The following is a 23,981-nucleotide window of genomic DNA, read 5'->3' as shown; positions in this document are numbered from 1 at the left end:
TTCCGTGAAGTTTTGTCCTATCTCCAAGTTACATGGCAGTCCAGAGGCTATAGGTGATGTATTATATATTTATAGATAACAGTGTAAAGTTATGCATAAACAAATTATTCACTTCTGGAGACACAGAACAATGATTACATTTAAACAGTCCCAGTGCATAGTAAGATATGTTAAAAATATTAAAAGTACTCTAAATAAAAGCTTATTAATTCAAGTTAACTGCAGGCAAGATAAATTTGAAAATTTTAAATTAAAAATTTCTTAACAAAAATTTCTACTTTACTGATTTATAAAAGAAATCCAACTATACCAGTGTTAATAAAAAATTTAAATACACTCTCACACACACTGTATTCTAAAGAAGTATTATATCAAAATCTATTATATCAAAAAGATTTGAATAGCCTATTATTTTAAGTAATCAGTAACTAAAACCAAGCAATCTATCACACAAAGAGGGGAAAAGGCAACAATTCTTTACCCTGTCTGATAAAAATAGAAGCCTAAAAGTTTAACTTAACTTTTTCCCAGATTTTGGCCGGGCATGGTGGCTCATATCTGTAATCCCAGCATTTTGGGAGTCCAAGGCAGGTGGATCACTTGAGGTCAGGAGTTGGAGACCAGCCTGGCCAACACGATGAAACCCCGTCTCTACTAAAAATACAAAAATTAGCCAGGCATGGTGGTGCATGCCTGTAGTCCCAGCTGCTCAGGAGGTTGAGGCAGGAGAATCACCTGAACTCGAGAGACAGAGAATTGCACTATGGCCTGGACAACACAGTGAGACTCAGTCTCAAAAAAAGAAACAACAACAAAAAAAAAAACAAAAACCCCAAAAAGCAAGAACAAAAAAAGTTTCCTGGATTTAAAGACAAATTTATTTTTAAGTAAAATATCCTCAACAGCAATTTTACCAAACAGGTCTTCCTCTGAAGGCCACCTCTGAAATAACTAAAGAATAAATGTCAATGGCATGATATTAAGATATTACTCAAGAAAATAATTTAGGGGCCAGATGCAGTGGCTCGTGCCTGTAACCCCAGCACTTTCAGAGGCCGAGGCAGGCAGAACGCTTGAGTCCAGGAGTTCAAGACCAGCCTGGGCAACATGGCAAAACCCCATCTCTGCAAAAAATAAAATGCAAAAATTGGTCAGGTGTGGTGGCATGTGCCTGTAGCCCCAGTTACTCAGGAGGCTGAGGTGGGAGGATCACTTGAGCCCAAGAGGTGGAGGCTGCAGTGACCCAAGATTGCACCACTGCACTCCAGCCTGGGCGACAGAGCGAGACCTTCTCTCGCTAAAAAAAGAAAGAAAAATGAAAATGTAGAGAATGGTATGACTCATGTTTCTTCAGGATTTTCACATTAGGTACCAAGGCACTACATAACTTGACTCTAGAATTTGCTAAGAGTGCAGATGTCCTGTTTGCTGACTGAATAGCCCTACTATTCACATACCAAAACTAGGATAAGCAAGTTTGAGAATAAGCCTTATCACCCAGACCTCTCCTTTTTTAATTTGTAGCTTCCATTTGCATAATCAGTGCTAAAATCGTTTTTTCTGAATAGGTACACAACAGAAAGGCAAACATTCAAAACAGTACAGAGTAAGAATGTAACACAAAATACTAAGAGTGAAGTTTCTTAATTTCAGCACTACTAACATTTTGGACCAGATACTTCTTTGTTAGGCAGAACTGTCCTGGGCATTATAGAATATTTAGTAGCACCCCTGGTTTATACTCATTAGATGGCAGTAGCACATCCCCCATCCACCATTCATGATTAGCAAAAATCTCTTCAGACATTGCATAAAGTTTCCTGGGAAGCAAAATCGTTTCCAGTTAAGAACCACTTCTTTAGAGAACTGTGATAAAATTCTATCATAACATAAAGATAAAATGATAATAAAAGTAGCATTATGTAGTCTCCAATTTTCTGAGATTACTCACAACCTCTTAGTATTTTTCAGATTTAAAAATTCTTGGCTCTCGGCTGGGTGCAGTGGCTCATGCCTGTAATCCCAGCACTTTGGGAGGCCGAGGAGGGTGGATCACAAGGTCAGGAGATTGAGACCATCCTGGCTAACATGGTGAAACCCCATCTCTACTAAAAATACAAAAAAATTGGCCGGGCGTGGTGGTGGTCACCTGTAGTCCCAGCTACTCGGGGGGCTAAGGCAGGAGAATGGCATGAACCCGGGAGGCAGAGCTTGCAGTGAGTCGAGATCGCGCCACTGCACTCCAGCCTGGGCGACAGAGTGAGACTCCGTCTCAAAAAAAAAAAAAAAATATTCTTGGCTCTCACAATTTCTATATGTCTAGATATCCACACCACTATGACACTTTTCATATATTCCCCTCAAAAATATAACATTAAAACTCACAATACTCTCAAAACTGTGTTTCTTCTGTACCCTCTCACAATTTACCCAAACGTAAACTTCACTTCTCCATAAAAACTTTTAATGTTAAGATTTCACATCTTAGCAATCTGAATAACTTAAAATGAACAGACTTCTGACCAAGAAGGCAAATTAAACTTTCACTTCTCCATTAAAAAAAACAAAGCCAGACTAAACAGAGAGAGCATGTTAAGTGTTTCCATAGTTTTTTACTTCTAATGGTAGAGTTCAACTGTGATTTAAATGCCAAAAGGCTAATTTAATCAATTTTAAGTGATCTCATATCTGCAATCAATATGAAATATAATTAAGATGAGAAAAACAGGTACTGGGTTTCTACAATTAACTTGAAATTAACATTACCAAAATTCAGCTTTGGTATTTAAGACAGAAATAGATTATTAAAGTATAATTTTTAATACTTACTATCTAATTTCTGTCCTTCTGTAAAAGTTTCTAGGGCAGCAGCATAGTTTTTTTCATGGTATTCACATATTCTGCATGAATATATTTAAAACAAATTAAGACACATAAAAAATCTGGAAAATAGCCTTCTTTCTAAATAAAAAACTTAGTATTTTCTACTGTTGAAAGAAAAAATTTATTTTAAGTATATGTTAATAAACCTAGAGACTTTCTAATATACTGTTAAGATCTAGTACAATTCCTACTAAAATTCAATTTTAGAACTCACTTCAGAAGGAATCTGACTTTAATTGTACAGACTTTCTTACTCCAAAATATAATTATACAAAGGAATTCAAGAAGTTTCTTAAACAATAGTTATATTTATCAACAGAAACAAGATGGGATATAAAGTGTACAGATATAGAGCTTTCATAGCATTAAATGTAGCCTATTCAGCTTTGCTAAATAATTTAGGATGTTGTCCAGTCAATTAAATATAGTAAATTCCAAAAGACTAAAAAAACAAAAAAAGCAATGTGAAATCTATCAGTTTCATCTATACCTTGCAATTACTTCAATCATCACTATTTTAAAATTTACTAAGTACAGATCTCCTATCACATACTATGGTTAACAAAATAATAGAACTATAAGTTGTATTTAAAATTGAATCATATCTCTGCTATATAATATATAAATACAGAATTTTACAACTTATATAAAGCTTGCAATGAACTCATTCAACAAATTAAATACCTACTATCTATACCAAGCTCAACAAGAAGAGTAGCTACTGCATACCCTTTTCTCAGCATAGCAGTGGAATTATTTGGATTGAGTTCTAGAGACTTCTTTGCATCAGCAACAGCAACTGTGTAGAAAAAGACGGGTTTTTAGTCAGTTATTTATAGATCCTAGCAAATACACACAACATATGAATCAGTTTTAGATTTCTACGTTTTCAAGTTGGTAGAAATGCCAAATGGTTTTAAATTAGGAAAAGCTAATACAAGATAGAATTCAAATAAATATTACTCTTGTACCTTCCTTTTGGCTTAACATTTAGCTTCCTTCTTAAAGCTCTTCAATGAATAGAGCTGTGTCACAAAATTCACCTCCTTGTCTCATTAACATTGTCTATGTAATTTTACTCAAAGTATTCAGTTTTTCCCTATTCAGAAGGTACAAAATACAGAAATACATTACTTTTTAAATACACGTGGTCTTGTTATGTTGCCCAGGCTGGTCTTGAACTCCTGGGCTCAAATGATCCTCCTGCTTTGGCCTCCCAAAGTGTTGGGATTACAGGCGTGAGCCACCATGCCTGGCCACATTCTTTTTTATAAAAAAATTTAAACGAGCATTTCATTTTAATACTCTGTCAAACAGTAAATGTGATGCTATTTTTTATCAGCATACCCAATAACTATGAATGAAATCTGTATACATTCTCCACCCAATGAAGGCAAAAGCGACATCCATAAAATTTAAATGGGTGTTGCTCAACATGTCTGTCACATTTGAGCTACTTTACCTTGTATAAAAGACCAATTTAAAAATTCTCAAAGACAACTTTTAATTTGTCATGGGTAAAATGTATAAGTAACTTATTAAAAAGGGGCAATATACTTTATAAGAAATGTTACCACAGTAATTCCCAAGAAGAATGTGACAATAAGCTCTTTGACAATAATACTGTGCATCATCTGGTTTCTGTTCCAAAGCCTTAGTCAGCTCCTACAAAAACAAACATGTGGAGTGTCAGTAAAAGTTTGTAAGAACCCATCAAATTCTAATTAAAACATAATTTTTAATCAAGTAACTTATTGTCAGAAGCTATTTGGAGGAAAGATAACAGGGATATAATATTGGAGTTTTTCCTTATAAAAGGATCAATATCTCCCCCACTTCTCTTGCCCCTCCTCCCAAAAGTAGGCAATCTAATGTAGTATCTCTGTACCGTAAAGCTTTTAGTTCCTGGTCTATACAACTTAATAAATGATAATTATTATCAGCTCATATATTCTGAAGAGTTTAATTGTTACACATTGACCATTACAGATTTCCTCCTACTAATCTGAAGAAGATTCAAACACCATATAGAATTTGAGATTCCTAGAAAATGTGAAGCTGTGCAATAAAAAAAGACCAGAAGTTAAATCTAGCACTCAGGGAGGTTAAGACAACCAATACATACACAATCAAGTGTACCTGGCCCTCTCCTAGCCTCTATCAATAGCACACAACTCTAATAAAACCCAACTAAATATTCTGTTCAAAGCCCAGATACAATCTAATAGATGGCTATGTCAACTATCAAGAGTTAACATTAGAGATTGAAACTTTTTTCACTTGTGCAGTCACAACATATAGGTGTGGTAGCTGGAAAAATAATGATGTAAGAGATTACACAATTAGGGAGATCAAAGGGCAGGAACACTTTTATTTTCTGCCAACTGCCTACAAACTCTAGGGATTTGGTAGTTTTCTTAAATGGTAAAATTATTTCAAGAGCCACATGTATCACTGACTTTGCTTTAACCTAGTAGTGTGACTCTCAGAAAGCAACATATACAGATGCTCCTCAACTCACATGGGGTTACAGTCAATCAACAGAAAGTAAGGCTCAAACCAAGAGAGCAAAGAAGCTGTAAGATGCTACTTTAAGGGCCTCACTTTGTAGCTTGCAGGCTGTTATAAGGAATTTGGACCTTAGGTTTGACGGAAAGCCATGGAAAGTTCACTGTTAATAAGGGGAACATGGTCCAATTTACTTTTTTTTAAATGTCATTCTGGCTGCAGTATGGTAAATACATTATCAAATCAAGACTGGAAACGGAGACTTCTTAGGAAACTACTACATTAAGTCTAGGCTAGAAAAGGATGTTAGCAACAGAGGTGATGAAGAGAAATACAATTAAGTTGGAACATATTAGAAGCAAAGAGACTTGCTAATGGGTGAACATGTGGGATAAGAGAAACTGAAGATGACTCCAGGGTGTTGGGCTTGCCTAGATCTGTAGTGACATCCAGTAATCACTCAATGAAAAGTATTGATTTTTCTCCTTGCAGACTTTTTTTCAGCCTTTTCCCCGGTCTCTACCTTGACTGCATCTCCTTTGCCACAGAACACAAAAATATTTGCCTCTCTAGTCTTAATCTTCTCAGTCACTAATAACCCCTTATCAAATCCAACTGATTCCTATCTGACTCGATCTCTCTGTGGCCCTTGACAATAATAACCAGGGCTTTCGGCTTACCATTCTGTTGCCTCTTAAAAACTAATGTTCTCCTTGGGCTCAGTACTTAAGACTTCTTCCCCTCTACAAACATTCTTTGATTCCTTAACTACTGGGGGGCTTCTCATATGTGTTGATGCATGCTGATGACTCAAGTCTATCTTGAGCCTAGACAGTGGTCCTGAGCAACATCAGCCTATAGTTTTCTCTAGACTTTACCTGAAATGTCCCAGAAGCAACTCATATACAAATATTCACAATCTAAAACTACTTTCTCTCCTCAAACCTATTCCCCCATGCTGAATGCAATCTTCTAAGTGCTATCATCCTAAGTGCTATCTAAATGAATGGCACCAGTTCCTACAACATTCCCTCAGCCAGAAACTCAGGAGACATCCCTTATATTCTAATCGTCACTAAGTCCAGTGCATTTTACATAAAACAACTCCCCTCCATGCCCTCAATCACTGCCCTACATGCAGATATTCATCTTTGACCTGGTCTGCACCACCGTCTTCCTGCTATCCACTATCCCTTGTGCCTCCTCCAATTCACTACCTACTCTGCTTTTAAAGGAGGTTTTGTAATTCAGAAAATTTCATTTTCCTTCCTCCAAATTCTTGACAGATCTCCATAATCATATGATAAAACTGAAAACCCTGTGCTGGGATTTAATGCCTTTGATGGCCTGGCCTCACTGTCGCCTGGGCTGGAGTGCAATGGCGCCATCTCAGCTCACTGTAACCTCCACCTCCAGGGTTCAAGCGATTCTCCTGCCTCAGCCCCGCAGGTAGCTGATTACGGCTGCCCACCACCATACCCGGCTAATTTTTTGTATTTTTAATACAGACGGGGTTTCACCATGTTGGCCAGGCTGGTCTCGAATCCCTGACCTCGTGATCCGCCCGCCTCGGCCTCCCAGAGTGCTGGAACTATAGGCGTGAGCCACCGCACCCGGCTGCACTTCTAATGAATTGCCAGGTGATGCTGATAATGCTGGTCCAAGAGCCACACATTAAAAACCAAGGTACTAATGCTAGCCACATGACTATCCTAGGCAATTCTTCTCCTAGGTACATACAACCAAAAGAAATGCATGTGTTCACCAAAATACATGTACAAGAGTATTCACAGAAGCTTTAAGCTAGCTAATAACTAGCAATAACCCAGATGTCCACTGTTAGAATAAATTGCGCCGTACTTACGGCTACACAACATATATTTATACAATGGAATATTACACAGCAATGCAAAATAACTACTGCTTCACACGATATGAACGTATACTTATGTAATCATTAAAGCAAAAACAGAGTGCCTACATTCAATAAAGCATCTACTGTACGATTCTGTTTATGAGTCGAGAACAAACAAAACTAACTGATGGTGATGGAGGTCAAAGCAGGAATCAGCAAGACAGTAAGAATTACTGGCTGAGAAGGAGCATGAAGGAGCATTATGAATGGAGATACTCTTATCTTAATCTGGTGGTGTAAACATGTGAAAACTCATCAAACTATAGACTTAAAATCTGTTATTTACATATATCATATATGCCTTCATAAAAATTTGTAAAGTAAAATAAGATGGAAAGTGACAATAAAATTCGTTATGTTAATACTATTTAAAAGCAACTTTTATATAAACTGGATTTCCAAAGGAAGCACTAGGTCTAACACGACAATAACAAATGTCAATTAAAAGTAATAGCTGTCTAGCTAATACAAGAAATTATGGAGAAAAATTCTCAGTGCTTCCTGTAACATTACCCCCAAACTCATCCCAGAAGCTTTACTCCCAGTATCTAAAGGTCTATATATTTAGGTGTAAAAAACATACTTCGACCCTAAAAGGCCTTATAGGACCTGGCTCCTAGTTTCCTGTCCAACCTTCTCTCTTAATCAAATGAGCCCTCTAATAAAAAGGGCCTTTTTGTTGCTTCACATACAAGCCAACTTCATTCCTACCTCAGGATCTGCACTGGCTCTTGGTCCTGCCTGGAATATTCTTTCCCCAGAGCTTCCAAGTTAATTCCCTTGTTCCTTCAAATCTCCACTCAAAGATCACCTAACGGAGGCTCTACTACCATGCGGCACATTTCTTATAAAAGTCATAGCTAGAAAAGACGCTGTCTTGCCTCAAATTGTTAAACGTAACAGCAAAACAGGTTTCCTCTTTTCTGTGATTTAACGCAAAAACAAACAAAAACTCCTGGCTAAATTCTGTGACCCACAGCATCATTTATCCTTAGGTTCTCCTTTAATTCTTATTATTTAACTCTTGCTCTTTTACATTCCTTCACAGCTTTATGGTTTGTCTTCACTGCACACCTACAAAAAGTGATTTCTAGGTTAGCTGAGTATATAACCAAGACTTCAAACCACAGCAATCAGCGCCTTTGCACACAGCTACTCCAAAAAAAAATTTTAATGAATATACAAATGAGTGAATAATGAACTGTGATAAGACATCTGGAAAGTTTCAGGGACGTGAGGGAAAAGGTTTTTGCTCCAGTAGACTGACTTCATACCGACACTTTTACATAAGAATGGCAAGAATGATTGTCAAAAGAAAAAATTAACTTCATCGAGCCCAGAGTCCACTTCTCTAATCATAAATGTCATTAAAAAGAAAATCCTTTCAGCCAAACTACAAATGCCAACCATGCTCCCAAGAAATAGAGGAGGTTTTTCTCAGGAGCTGTAGGGAGTGGAAAGGGCAAGATAGGAGTCTGGGGTAACGCGGCTACCGCGTAACAGAAAGGAGACCGAGAATCTCAATACCAGGGCTAAGACGCAGCATCAACAGGAGCCTGGGTCCCTGTCCGGCGGTGCGGAGAGAAGGCGGGTCAGCGGAGACCCGAAGTGGCCCAGTTCCCCTAAGAAGAGTGGAGGAAGCAGAAATGGGCTCTCTCACCTCTAACGCCGCCTGGGGGTCCTCGTCGATTAGGGCATCCGAGAAGCTCTGGAAAAACCTGTCAGGAAAACAACGACTTCAGCAGGGCTCACTAGCCAACGAAAGGGGGATAAAATAAATAGCAAAGGGAAAGAAAAACACGCACCTCTGTGATGTTGCAGTTCCTGCTGCAGCCGCCGCCATCCCTCGTAGTCGCTGTTGCTGCCGCCGGAGCTGCTACTATCACGGTTACCACCTCCACCACCGCCCAAGGGGGAAACTTCTGGAGAAACACCAACCGAGCTTCCGTCCTAAATAGCCAACGAGCAGCCACGCAGCGTGCTGCTAGCGGGACGGGAGGCGACACGCCGGCGCGGGGCCGGCTGGGACAGTGGAGGACCGAGTCCTCCCACCCCCACCCCGGCCCAGGACCAGCGCTCCCAGTCCCCGCCCCTCGCAGCCATGGTTACGGAGGCCTGGGGCGTACACGTTCTCCCTCCCTTCCACCGCGTCCACGCCAGCGGGCACTCCCAAGAAGCTTTCAGTAGTAGTTTAGAAGCACTTTTGTAATGTACTGTCGTCCCTAAGGAACGTGTGGCGGTTTGGAGCGTTTGTATGTCTGTTAATAACGCAAGCTACTTCGAGCTCCCATTTTCCCTAGTTTTTATCATGGCTGCCACAGGTAGCCAAGCCCTTTCGCCTTCATTACGTCATCCGCGGCTGCGTGGTCTCTTCCGGGAGCAGAGGCCCGGATGACGCGTGTATTTCCCCCGCGATCTTTGGGCTGGGAATTCTAAACGGCTGGGACTTGCCGGAAGTCATTCTGCCCTAATAGCGGCAAAAAGCCTTCTGGTTCCTGGGGCAACGCGCCCGGCGACCGTACTGTTCACTTCCCCAGAACGCCACAGCCCAGGCTTTCTTCTTAGTGGGCTTCCCAGACCAAGAGGGGAAACTTTTCATCCGAAGGTACTGAGGGGAGGAGGGTGGCCTGAAGTTATCTCAGTGCCACTTTGTTTCCCACCCCAGTCGGTCACCCCTTCCTCAGCGCCCTTTAACCCTTGCAGATCGGGTGGAGAAAGCTGCCAGCACGTTCTAGGGATGGGGGCAGATTGAGGAGCGGGAGGGAGTAGTCTTTGTCTAACTTTATACCAGTACCAAACTGTGTTAATTTAATGTAGTTTTATAATAAATCTTTAAGTCCTGTAACTTATTCTCCCAATATTGTTTTGGCTTATTCTACGGCCTTTGTATTTCTAGGTGAATTTTGGAATTAGCTTGTTAAAAAAAAAGGGGGATTTTTACTGGGCTCGCGTTGAATCTATAGATCTGTTTCGGGAAAACTAGTATCTTAACAACAAGTCCTTCAATCCATGAATATCATTCTTCCCCCACCATTTATTTAAGTGGTCTTTAATTTCTCCTGGCAGTGTTTTGTAGATTGCACATATATCTATATTTTAATGCAGCTGTGCTTGGATAGATTGCAGTATAGAGATCATATATATCTTTCATTAGATTTATTCTTGAGTATTTAGTGTTTTGTATACAATGTTAAATGGCATTTTGACTTTTTTATATTCTACTCGTAAGAATAAACAATATTGATTTTAACATACTGACCTTATATTCAAGCATCTTGCTAAGTTCCCTTGTTATTTGTAATACTCTGTAGATTCTTTCGGAATTTCTGTGATCAAAATCTTGCAATCCACTAACAGAGATGGTTTAACTTCTCTGTAACCTTTATACCTTTTATTTTTATTTATTTTTGCCTTTTGTTGCTGGCTAGTGTTTCCACTGTTGAATAAAAATAGTGATAATGGACTTCCTTGTCTTGGTCATAACATCAGGAGGAAAGCATTGAATATCAACTACTTTTTCTGCCTTTATTGAAATGTTCATTTGTATTTTTTAATGTTACTGTGTATTACGTTGGTTAATTTTCAAATGTTATCTAAATGGCCAATTGTCCTTCTGGACCCCACTGACTCCAGTTGGGATGGCACTGTAAGAAGAGAGGCAGAGTCAGTGAAGGAGACAAGGTTTATTCAGGATTTACATACAAGGGTGGTCCAGTGGTGGTGGGCTGGCCTGGTGAACTGCTACCATTTGTAAAAAGCATATAGTCTATATAGCATTTTCACTTAGCACCCTCCTTCTAGCAACCTCCATTTAACCCAAAACAAAGGGCCTTGATCTCCTGTACAGCCTAAGATACGGGCCAGGGATGTGGATGTCCTTCATAGATAAGGAGTGAATCTCTGGGTTGGCTACTCCTGGATTCCTTAGTCCAGGACTCCAAACGTAAGTTCTTCTTAGACCATAGGGTTAGTCTCAGGTATGCTCCAGTTATGGCTCAGCCATATACTAATATGTGTATGCCAGCCTCTGCCATGCACCAATACACATATATGTATGGCCTCTGAAAGGGTGAATTCCAAGACTGACCTATGGGCCCAACATGAAAAGAAGTTCTATGTATTACGGACATTGAAATCAATGAGATACCAAAACTACCACCAGAATGGCTTAAATTAAAAGGACATCCAATACCAAGCATTGACAAGGATATGTAGCAACTGTATCTTTCATATATTGTTGGTGAGAGTTTAATCATTTTGGAAAACTGTGGTACCATATGTCTGTTCTTGCATTGCTATAAATACCTGAGACTAGGTAATTTATAAAGAAAAAATGTTTAATTCACTCATGGTTCTGCAGACTGTACAAGAAGCATAGCAGCTTCTACTTTTGCAGAGGCCTCAGGAAGCTTCCAATCACGGCAGAAGGCAAAGGTAGAGCAGCCATCTTACATGGCAGGAGCAAGTAGGGTGGGGGTAGGTGCTACACATTTTTAAACAACCAGATCTCACAAGAATTCACTGTTGCGAGGACAGTACCAAGGGAGGTGGTACTTAACCATTCATGAGAAACCCACCCCTATGGTCCAGTCACTTCCCACCAGGCCCCACCTCCGACACTGGGGATTACAATTTGACATGTGATTTGGGTGGGGACATATCCAAACTATATCAGACACTATCTACTAAAGCTAGTTATATACAGACCATAACCCAATAATTCTACCACTGGGCATATACCCAAGAGTATTTATTATTTATGATCATGTAGAAGAATATTCATTGCAGCATTACCCAAGCTAGCAAAAACGGGAAATAATCTAAATGTCCTTAAATAGGAGAAAAAAATATTACATAGCAATAAGAATGAACGACTACTACACACAACAATATGGATGAACCGTATATACATAAGTTGTGGTAAAAAAAAAAAAAAGCCAGACAGAGTACATTATGATTGATTCCACTTAGATACTTAGACGAGAGGTATCATAAGGGAACCTCCTGGTTGTCAGGGAGGGTGGGGAACAGACGCATGAAGAAATCTTCTCGGATGCGGGAAATGTTACATATCTTGATCTGGCTGGTAATCACAGCAGTGTATTCAAACATAAAATTTTATCAAGTTATGCACAAGATTTGTGCAGGCTGGGTGCAGTGGCTCACACCTGTAATCCCAACACTTTGGGAAGCCAAGGCAGAAAAATCACTTGAGCCCAGGAGTTCAAGACCAGCCTGGGCAAGATGGTGAGACCTCATCTCTACAAAAAATAAATAAAAACATTAGCCAAGCATGGTGGCGCGTGCCTCAGCTACTTGGGAGGCTGAGGCAGGAGGATCGCTTGAGCCCAGGAGATTGAGACTCTTATCGTGTTACTGCACTCCAGCATTCATAACAGTGTGAGTCTCAACAACAACAACAACAACAAATTGTTCACTTTGATTTTGCGGATTTGTTTGAGGAGAAATGATATCTTTCCCTTGTATTGCCTCTTCCAGTCCATGAACATAATTGCTTGTTTCATTCAGTTATTCGTATGTCTTTTAGTAAAGTTTTTATAATTTTCTCCGTAAATTCTTGGCATCAGTTTATTGAAATCTTGGGAGGAAGGAGAGAAAAATGCTTAAGAAGTTATTAATAAAATGTTTTCAGCCGGGCGCGGTGGCTCACGCCTGTAATCCCAGCGCTTTGGGAGGCCAAGGCGGGCAGATCACCTGAGGTCAGGAGTTCGAGACCAGCCTGGCCAACTTGGTGAAACCTTGTCTCTACTAAAAATACAAAAATTAGCCGGGCATGGTGGCAGGCGCCTTAATCCCAGCTACTTGGGAGGCAGAGGCAGGAGAATCATTTGAATCCGGGAAACGGAGGTTGCAGTGAGCCGAGATCGAGCCATTGCATGCAAGCCTGGAGGACAAGAGCTCGCGAGACTTATCGCAAAAAAAAAAAAAAAGTTAAAAAAAAAGTTTTCATGTGCAAATGACACAACTAAATATACCAATGTACTTAGCTTTGGTAATTTAAAGAAGGGGAGGAGTAACCATGCTGGATTAAGTGGGCATTTATTGAAGGATAATTGATCTTCAAACTGAAGAGTGAAAATAGTCACTTATACTGTGTTACCTAACATTTTCCTAGGAAAGGGATCCTTTTCATTTAAAAGAGAAAACCTTCCCAGTCTAACATTGAAGCCATCCTTAAGTGTATTACACTTGATAATTTCAAACTGAATCTAACAAAATCTCTTATTTGTGTCTTTTTCACAATAAAGCTTTCCCAAAGAGAAGTTTAAAAAAAAGAGAGAAAATTTTTAAAAGATTTGTACACTTTACCAAGTTTATACTTAAACAGAAAAAAGATTTAAAATAAAATCAGTAATAATCAAAATTTAAAATGCAAAAAGCCATGACATGTATAGTAACATCAAAATATTAAATACTGAAAAATAAATCTGACAAAAGATATGCAAGATGTGCACTGAAAACTAAAAAATACTGCAGCCAGGCACGGTGGCTCACGTCTGTAATCCTGGCACTTTGGGAGGCCAAGGCGGGTGGATCACCTGAGGTCAGGAGTTTGAGACCAGGCTGGCCAACATGGCGAAACCCCATCTCTACTAAAAACACAAAACAAATTAGCTGGACGTGGTGGCGGGTGCTTGTAATCCCAGCTACTTGGGAGGCTGAGGCAGGAGAATTGCTTGAACCTAGGAGGCGGTGGTTGCAGTTAGCCGAGATTGCGCCATTGCACTCCAGCCTGGGTAATAGAGCAAGACTCTGTCTCAAAAAAAAAAAAAAAAAAAAACCCCAACAACATTGCCGAGAGAAATTAAAGAAAACTAACAAATGGAGAGCTACTCCAAATTCATGAGTCAAGAAGACTCAATATTATTGAGGTCTCTGTTCTTCCAAGATTGACCTATAGACTCAACATGATCCCAATCAAAATCCCTAGTCAGGCATGGTGGCTCATGTCTAATCTCAGTTCTTGTTGGGGCTGAGGCAGGAGAATCGCTTAGAGGCAAGGAGTTGGAGACCAGCCTAGACAACAGAGATCCCATCTCTGAAATAAAGTACATTTAAAAATCCCAGAGCTGGCTGGGCGCGGTGGCTCATGCCTGTAATCCCAGCACTTTGGGAGGCCGAGGCAGGCGGATCACAAGGTCAAGAGATCGAGACCATCCTGGCTAACACAATCAAACCCCGTCTCTACTAAAAATACAAGAAAATTAGCCAGGCGTGGTGCCAGGCACCTGTAGTCCCTGCTACTCGGGAGGCTGAGCCAGGAGAATGGCGTGAACCCAGGAGGAGGAGCTTGTAGTGAGCCGAGACTGCACCAATGCACTCCAGCCTGGGCGACAGAGCAAGACTCCGTCTCAAAAAAAAAAAAAGAAAAAAAAAAAATCCCAGAGCTTTTCCCTTTTAGAAGTTGACAAACTGATTCTAAAATTCAAATGGGGGAAAAAATTCAAATGAAAATGCAAAGGACTTACGATAGCCAAATCAGCTTTGAAAAATAATGAAATTGGAGAGATAACATTACTTCATTTCAAGACTTGTCAACCTTGTGATATTGGCACAAAAATAGATTAATGGAACAGAGAATCCATAAATAGACCCATACCATATGTAGACAACTGATTTTTAACAAAGGTCCAAAGGTAATTCAATGGAGAAAAAACAGTTGAAAAGGAGAGACTTTAAAACAGATTGGATATACATGTGCCAAAAAGTGAGTTTCAGTGCATATCTTTGCACCATGTACAACAATTCATTCAAAATGGGTTATGGGGCTACAACTCCTACAAAACTTCTAGAGGAAAGAAAATCTTTGTGATCTTGGGTTAGACAAAGATTTCTTAGCACACCAAAAGCATGATCCATAAAAGAAGAAATTTGTAAATTAGACTTCATCAAAATTTAAAAGATTCTACACTATGAAAATATTTGCAATCACATCTCTGATGAAGAGCTTGCATCCAGAATATATGAAGATGTCTCAAAACTCAGAAACTGTAAGTCAATAGGGAAATAGAAATTAAAATCACAACCATATGCCACTACACACCCATTTAAATGGCTAAAATGAGAAAGACTGACCATGTTGGCAAGGATGTAGAGCAACTGGAAGACTCATACACCACTGGTAGGAATGTAAAAAGGCACAACCATAAAATGACTTAGACCACTGCTACACAATTAGCACCCAAGAGATATGAAATAACATGTTCATGCAATGTTTGTACAGAAATGTCTGTATCTATTTATAGCAGTTTTAATGGTTAACAGTTGAAAACTGGAAACAACCCAAATGTACATCAATAGGTGAATGGATAAACAGTAGTACAGCTGGCCGGGCGCGGTGACTCATGCCTGTGATCCCACACTTTGGGAGGCGGAGGCGGGTGGATCACCTGAGATCAGGAGTTTGAGACTAGCCTGGCCAACCCTGTCTCATCTAAAAATACAAAAAAATGTGGCACGCACCTATATTCCCAGCTACTCGGGAGGCTCAGGCAGGAGAACCATTTGAACGCAGGAGGTGGAGGTTGCAGTGAGCCAGGATCACACCACTGCACTCCAGCCTGAGCGACAGAGCGAGACTCCATCTCAAAACAAACAAAAAACAATGGCAGTATAGCCAGTATAGCCATACAATGGAATACTGCTCAGCATTAAAAGGAATGAAGTATTGCTACACACTATAACATGGATGAATCTCAAAATTATGCTAAGTGAAAGAAATCAGACAAAAATAGTACATTTTGTATGATTCCATTTATATAAAATCCTGAAAAATTTTAAAACTCATCTGTATGACAATCAGTGGTTTACTGGGCGGGGGTGGGGGCTGGAGAGCAGGGTCGAATTTCAAGAATAAAAGGGGCATAAGGAAACATATTGGGGTAATAGGTATGTTCACTATCTTGATTATGGTGATGATTTTATGAGTGTATACATATGTAACACTTCAAACTGTACTTAAATAATGTGCATGGTTTGCTTTATGTCAACTATAGCCCTATAAAGCTATTTTATTTTATTTTTTGAGATGGAGTCTTGCTCTGTTGCCCAGGCTGGAGTGCAATGGTGTGATCTCGGCTCACTGAAAGCTCTGCCTCCCAGGTTCACGCCATTCTTCTACCTCAGCCTCCCGAGTAGCTGGGACTATAGGTGCCCGCCACCATGCCCAGCCAATTTTTTGTATTTTTAGTAGAGACGGGGTTTCACCGTGTTAGCCAGGATGGTCTCGATCTCCTGACCTCATGATCTGCCCGCCTTGGCCTCCCAAAGTGCTGGGATTACAGGCATGAGCCACCGCGCCCGGCCTAAAGCTATTTTTTAAAACACATTTAGAGCTATAGATAAGAATTGATAGTCATCAGCAATATGGATGGTGGTAAGCAACACGAGAACATGAGCACAAGGAGGCCAGGCGCAGTAGCTCACACCTGTAATCCCATCACTTTGGGATGCCAAAGCAGGAGTATCCCTTGAGCCCAGGAGCTCGAGACCAGCCTGGGCAATATGGTAAAACACTTTCTCTACAAAATACATTAGCCAGATGTGGTGGTGCATGCCTATAGTCCACTGAGTATACTGAGGCTGAGGTGGGAGGATTGCTTGAGCCGAGGTTGAGGTTGCAGTGAGCTGTTACCATGCCACTGCACTCCAACCTGGGCAACACAGCGAGACCCTGTCTCAAAAAAAGAAAAAAAAAAGGCAAGGAGAATATGTAGTTTTCTCACTTAATAAATATTGAATCCCTACTATGTATAGGTATTATGCGAGGGACTGGGGATACTAAAATGACTGCAATCTTGGTGCTTAATAATCTAGTGTTGGAATCACGCATATCAACAGGCAGTTATTATAGTGTCATATATGTCTAAATGGGAGAGATTAAAGGGTTCTGTGAAAGCAGTCAGAAGATTTTGAAAGCTCAGAGTAAGTAATGTCTCAGCCAAAGCCTGAAGAACATATAGGAGGTAACCAGCATGAGATAAACTGTGCTGAGCAGAGTGGGCTTGAAATCAGAGCTAGCGGAGTGATTTGGGAAGTACAGCTTCAGGGATGTTTATTTGCAAAAGCCCCTTCAAACCCTCTATCTAATTTGTTAATATAATTTTGTACGTATTTTTCCTAAATAAATCCCCTCCCCACTCCCACAACCCCAACAAATTGTGTAAATTTTGGCCCCATAAAACCTGGATTTGTCCTTAAGTAGGTCTTTCTTTTGGGTTACTTAGAATTCAGCTCCTTCTTATGTCTGGGGAATTCCTTGAGTCTTCCCACTGAGCCAGTCTCCCTCTATAAAAGCTGAAAATGCCGAACAACTTAAGCTGAACTTGCACATACTTTAAAATTGGTAACTGGTTAGCAACAACAAATCAAGGAAGGACCTTAGTGTATCCTCTCCAGATGCAGTAGTACGTGTGTCAAGATCAAATTCCCAAAGCAGCAGATAGTGTTACAAAGCAGTGTGTCAGTGCTTGGCAACAGTGGTTACAGTCTCCTCACCCGACCAGTTATGTGGTATAGTTCCAGGATTTATTCCCAGCCATGTGGCTCAGACTGATGCTGATTCTCTAGTTCTTTTGGCCATTCTGCAAGCAGCACAATATTCTTCTAATACAATTTATCTTATGCTGAAAACCAGAATCCATCTCTGTTGCTTATGACTAAGAATCCAAACTAATAGACAATTTGGTATTTGGAAGTGGAGTGCTACAAAACAGACCTAGAATGGTGTGTAACTGGCCGGGTGGAAAAGGCAGGATGGAGGGCATTGAGACACAACTCTTTCGGGCTGGGAAACTAGTGACTCTGAGACAGGACACCAAGCTCACACCATCAAGAAATGTACCCTAAAGCTGAGCAGCCTTAGAAATAGTCTTCTTCCCAGTGCTCATATTAGATGTGGCTGTTGAAGACAAAACACCAGAGAGCCACAGCCACCAGATGAAAAAGCAGCCTACGTATTCCACCAGAGATCTTAGACATGAAGCTGGATAGAGTACTTGGATGAGATTCTGGCTGATTCTCTTTGGGAAATAAATACATTTTTCATATGGGCCTGAACATTTTTGAGTGTATGTACAGGAAGAAGGACAAGTATACATAACAGTAGGATACTTCATTCCTCCCTTCTTCCTTGCTGTGAAGCCCTAATTTTGTTTCTCCAGCACATGACTAAGTCATTCGTGGTAATCCCACATCCCACATTGTTAGGATCCCCAACCCCACATTGTTGGCCATATTGGCAAACAATATGGTTTAAGAAGGGATACATAACTAATCTAGCCAATTGGGCCATGCATGAGGTGTCTGCTCAGGGATTCTGGGAAAGGTCTCCTTATTGACAAACAGAAACACAGAATAAATTACTGCAGCTACCTTTAGCAATAGCCATCCTGGAAGACCAAACCAATATCCCAAGGAAAGTGAAAGCATAAGGATGGAGAAACCTAGTTCATCAGTGATACCAGTGAGCTCCTGAGTTAACCAACCCAGAAGCCTCCAAACTCCTGACTTTTTGTTTTGTATTATTTAATAATTTTGAGTTGGGTTTTTCTGTTTGCTTCTTGCAATTGAAAACATTCTTATTCTAATTGCTATTATGTCTGGGAGTGCAGAATTTGATCATAAGGCTGGTGAGATAAAGAAGAGGTGAGACCACATAGGGCCTCAACTCCATCTGAAAAGATTAAAAAGCTACTGAAGGCTTGACATAGACTGACATTCCTATTGCATTGGGGAGAACAGATTGGAAGCGGACAAGTTGAAAACAGAGAATAAGAACAGTGACCTTTAGACAAAACTTGGGAGAACTCCAATCTTTGAAAAAGTCTCCGGAGCAACCCAAAGGGAACATCAGGAAATTATTTTTTACATGGTAAAAAGGGGGAAATATTACAGAAGCAGGATAGGAGAGTTGGGCACTTCAGATTGGGCAAAACTGAAGGCAATAGAGAGTTTAGAGGAAAAGTGAGTTATGAAAGGTTATCAATTGATCAAGAGGTCCAGGAAGAGAAGGAAGGATGGGATTCAGCAATATGGAAATTGGTTACTCTTAGTGACCTTTGTAACAACAAATTCAGGGTAATAAGTCAAATGCAATACTACAGAGGGTTAAAGAATAAATGGAAAGTGAGGAAGGCAGCAAGTTTACAGGTTAAGGACAATGACAACAGCATCACAGGTCCTTCCTTAATAAACAATCTTGAGTCAATGATTTGGTGTGGAGAGGCCAAAGTACTGACAGCCATGTCCTATTCAGGAGTTGATGACTAGATTATGTTAGGGCTACAGAGAGTCAAGACGTAATACTGGGACAGATCATGCTGGTCCTTGTAAACCCTGTTCAGAAGTTTGCATATTCCTTGTAAGAAATGATGGTAACTTAAACTAAGGTAGAAACATGAAGGCAAATGACAAATTAAAGGCTTTTGAGGAGGTAAATTACCTGGGCTGCATGATTGATTGGACGTGGATATCAGATGTGACTGAGCTAAGGAAGTAAATGAGATTGTCAAAGGAGCATGTGCAGTGGGAAGAGAGCCAAGAATGGAATCTTAAGAAACACCAGGACATAAGGCAGAGCTCCCCAACTAACGTACTATGAATGGTTATGGGTATGCCCAAAATACTGATCCCTTTAGTCGAAATGGATGGTGAGAGCCACTGGCTGGTCACACACAGCAGTAAGCAACTTCACTGGTTAACCCCAGTGGGTCTCTGGAGGGCAAACATTATATTCTGTCAACTTTGTACTAAGAGTTCCATGACTATGTGAAGCCATCCTTGATACCTTACCCAATACATGTTGGTTGAATGAATAAATGTAGAGCAACATTGAGGGACAAACTTAAAATGACAGGTTGGGGCCAGATCAGTTATTCTTAAACTTCCAAGTGTACATTAAGATTACCTAGTGCTTTTCAAACTTGAATGTCTATGTTATTCTGATTCATTAGGTCTGGAGCAGGGCCTGGAGTTCTATTTTTCTAATATGTTTCCAGTGATGTAGATGCTAATTTGGGACCACTCTGAGTAGCAAGAAATAAACAATACTAGTTAAAAATACAAACTGTACAGCTTTCCCATGAGATACAAATTCAGTAGGTATGGGGTGTAACCAAAGAATTTGCATTTTAAGAAAAACATCAGCTGGGTGCGATGGCTCACACCTGTAATCCCACCACTTTGGGAGGCCAAGGAGGGGTGGATCCCTTGAGCCCAGGAGTTGGAGACCAGACAGGAAAACATGGTGAAAACCCCTTTCTACAAAAAATACACACATCTATTAGCCAGGCATGGTGCAGGCCTGTGGTCCCAGCAACTCGGGAGGCTGAAGTGAGAGGACTGCTTGAACCCTGGGAGGTGACAGTTGCAGTGAGCCGAGATTGTGCCATTGCACTCTAGACTGGGTAACAGAGCGAGACACTATCTCAAAAAAAAAAAAAACAAGAACAACATTAACTCTGAAATAGTGGGCCTAGGAACCCAGTTTGATGGAGAAATTTGAATGTTAAGCTAAGGATTTTGGACTTTATCCTACAGGTAGCAAGAAAGGCATGAGGGTTTCCATATACAAACATTATGTATTCCCAAGGGATATTTTTATTTTTTTATTTATTTTTTTTTTTTTTTTGAGACAGGGTCAACAAAAAGAGAAGAGAACACACAAAACGAGAGAAAAATACAGGAAGGCCACTGTATAACTGTTAACAATTTAGGAGCTGGCAAGCAAAGACACACTCAGAGCGCTTCTCTTTGCTTCCCTGCCCTCTGAACTGTTCAATAAATAGTGAAGAACACAAAGCTAACTGCAGTATTTGTTTCAGACCTGCTGCTGCTCTCCGATTTAAAAGCAATACAGGAACATTAAATTTGTCGCAGCTGAAATTGGTAAAGGCAGACCTCTACAGGTGCTTCTTCACTTACAATGGGTTTATTGGGAGGGGAAGATATCCTAATTCAAAATGTCTTTAATACAGCTAACCTACTGAGCATCAGAGCTTAGACTAGCCTACCTTAAACGTACTCAGAACACTTACATTAACCTACATTTGGGCAAAATCATCTAACACAAATTCTTTTTTATTATAAAGGGTTGAATAGTTCATGAAATTTATGAGAACAATGTCCTAAACATGAAAAACAGGATAGCTGTATGGAGACTCAAAGTTCGTTTTCTACTGAATGTGCATCGCCTTTGCAGCTATCATAAAGTCAAAAAATTCTAAGTCAAACCATCCTAAGCTCCAGACCGTCTGTATCTGAAGTGCTCCCTAAGAGGCACTATGCCAGATACCATGCCTAAGTATTTTCCAACTTTCTGTAGCACATTCAAAAGGAGCATCTTCATAAAGATGTTACTGACATCGTGGAAAATATTAGTCCTTCCTTTCCTTTGCAGCTGACAGGATTTTTAAAAGAAGCTCTAAACCACAAGCATATTCCAGCAGCTGTTTGTTCTTCCTAGTATGAGTTACTTCCTCCCTCTGCCACCGTCGCTTGTATTCTAGTTTGAGGAAATATTAAGCAGCACAGTAAATCAGTCTGTTTTCAGAAATTGCTTAGTCCTGGAATTAATATATTTTATAAAGCAGGTTAGCTTTAGCTCCTTAAGATTTGGTTACTTAGAATAAAATCTTCCCAATTTAATAGCCAATTTGCATACATGTATAAGTGCATGAACTTTAAAAGCACCTTTAGGATTAAGAGGGTTTTGTTATCTGTATTTACAGAATTTAAAGCTGATTACCTCAGCAAGTTTTAGAGCAATTTTAAGAATAGTAATAAGACAAGAATCTTAAGATAATACATTCTTTAGAACCAAGAATCTAAGGATAATACATTCTTTAGAACCAAATGTGTAAATGGTTAAATGAAGGATGTTTTAACAATATGGTCTCAACTGTGGAGGTATTATCATCTTTCAAAGCTACCTGCAAAAAAGGGACAATGTCCTCACTGGCTAGTAAAGATTAGAAAAATTTAAGGAATTCTCAGCAAATTTCTTATCTTTTAAAATAGCCATGGTCATCCCCTAAGAGGGTAAATGCACCTGTTATTAATAAGCAAGTAAGTGAGTTCATAAGCAATGCTAACCTCCAGGATTTTTAATTTCTTGGTAGGGATAACAGGGACATTAAAAGCAAGCTTATACTTTCCTATTAATAAGGAGTAGATTTATTTACAACCAATTTCTACTTCAAAACACTTCCAAGCATATAAGAAATACCATCCTTAAAAGAGGGATTCCTATTTGATTGTCTCAGTTTATTAGAATATGGATGGTCTTTTCATTCTAGATAACATGCCCTTTGTTTGCTGGTTTTTGTAGAAGAATTATCTTGGAATCTGATAATGCTGGGACTCTACTGATGGCTAGGCACTGCATATCTTCATTATGTGCCCATTTCCATTCATTCCTTGAAATATTATGAAACATTGTTACAAACAAAAGAATATAATGTGTAATTATAATATGGATAACATATAGTATAATATATACAACATAAAACAACATAAAAGCATGATGAAATGACCACCTGTGAACCTGCCGTCCAACTTGAGGAACAGAATGATAGTACTGTCGAAGCCCTGAGTGTCCCTACTCAATTACCCTGCCTTCCTGAAATACCGCGTTATGTTGATCATTTTCTTTATAGTTTTATCACCGTTAGAGCTAAGAAAGTATATTCAAAATTTGGTTTTTGAATTTTATAAAATTCTATTATATTGCATGCATTCTGCTGCAACTAACTGTCTTTAGGACACCGCGAAGATATCTACACAGTGTTTTGAAATTCATGTAAGTATCTACACTCTAAAAGTGAATATCTGGCAGAAATAATCTCAATCAATGAATTTTATAACCCCTGAAATTAACACTTACCTGCTTCATTGTTAATTGGGAACTCTCAGTTTCCCCTCTTTTGTCCACTGGATCAGCTCTTCAATCTCATTCTAAAGGGGTTGTTCATATTTTGTGGCTAACTGCTTACCACATTCCATATCCCAAAGTGAAGGTGATGTGTCTGTATAGTAAGACATTTTAAATAAGAACAAGTCAATGTAAATATCTTTTTAAAAAATGTTATAACCAATCCTGAATTGATCGTGTATTTTTAATACCTTGACACTCATAATTACAGTATATAATAAAAAGTTACTCACTGAGAGATAACGGCAACAAAAATTATATTAAAGACTATAACTAGGCCAGGCGCTGTGGCTCATGCCTGTAATCCCAGCACTTTGGGAAGCCAAGGTGGGGAGGTCAGGAGTTCAATACCAGCCTGACCAACATGGTGAAACTCCTTCTCTACTAAAAATACAAAAAATTAGCTGGGCACAGTGGTGTGTGCCTGTAATCCCAGCTACTTGGGAGGCTGAGGCAGGAGAATTGCTTGAACCCGGGAGGCGGAGGTTGCAGTAAGCCAAGACGGGGCCACTGCATTCCGACCTGGGTGACAGAGCCAGACTCTGTCTCAAAAAATAAATAAATAAATAAAGACTATAACTACAATAATGGCAAGCTTAACTTTGGTTTTACAACAATGCCAGTTAATCACTGCCCCTTCTACTGGAAAAATAAATAAATAAATTTGTATTTTGTTTAAAGGTATTTTTATGAATATGAATATTTTTTATACAATATGTGACT

General features: G+C 39.6%; 1 protein-coding gene across 7 annotated transcripts in view; it reads right to left on the bottom strand.

Moving 5' to 3' along the window:
• SUGT1 (SGT1 homolog, MIS12 kinetochore complex assembly cochaperone) overlaps positions 1 to 23,981 on the bottom strand; it is a 68,975-nt gene that overhangs the window by 25,685 nt on the left and 19,309 nt on the right. For 6 of the 7 annotated variants that reach the window (XM_063650904.1, XM_054446923.2, XM_054446919.2 and 3 more), the window contains 6 exons: positions 23,211 to 23,352; positions 9,112 to 12,905; positions 8,967 to 9,024; positions 4,458 to 4,548; positions 3,613 to 3,682; positions 2,830 to 2,900 (listed from right to left, as the gene is read on the bottom strand). In XM_063650904.1, the coding sequence (XP_063506974.1) occupies positions 2,830 to 2,900; positions 3,613 to 3,682; positions 4,458 to 4,548; positions 8,967 to 9,024; positions 9,112 to 9,149 (328 nt within the window). In that variant the 5' untranslated portion in view covers positions 9,150 to 12,905; positions 23,211 to 23,352. Of the gene's footprint in view, positions 1 to 2,829; positions 2,901 to 3,612; positions 3,683 to 4,457; positions 4,549 to 8,966; positions 9,025 to 9,111; positions 13,235 to 23,210; positions 23,353 to 23,981 lie in introns of all 7 variants that reach the window. The other variant, XM_063650905.1, reaches the window with a different exon arrangement.

The sequence above is a fragment of the Pongo pygmaeus genome, chromosome 14, assembly GCF_028885625.2.
Source record: "Pongo pygmaeus isolate AG05252 chromosome 14, NHGRI_mPonPyg2-v2.0_pri, whole genome shotgun sequence".
Classification (NCBI taxonomy): domain Eukaryota; kingdom Metazoa; phylum Chordata; class Mammalia; order Primates; family Hominidae; genus Pongo; species Pongo pygmaeus.
This window is presented reverse-complemented; position numbering and strand designations above follow the sequence as displayed.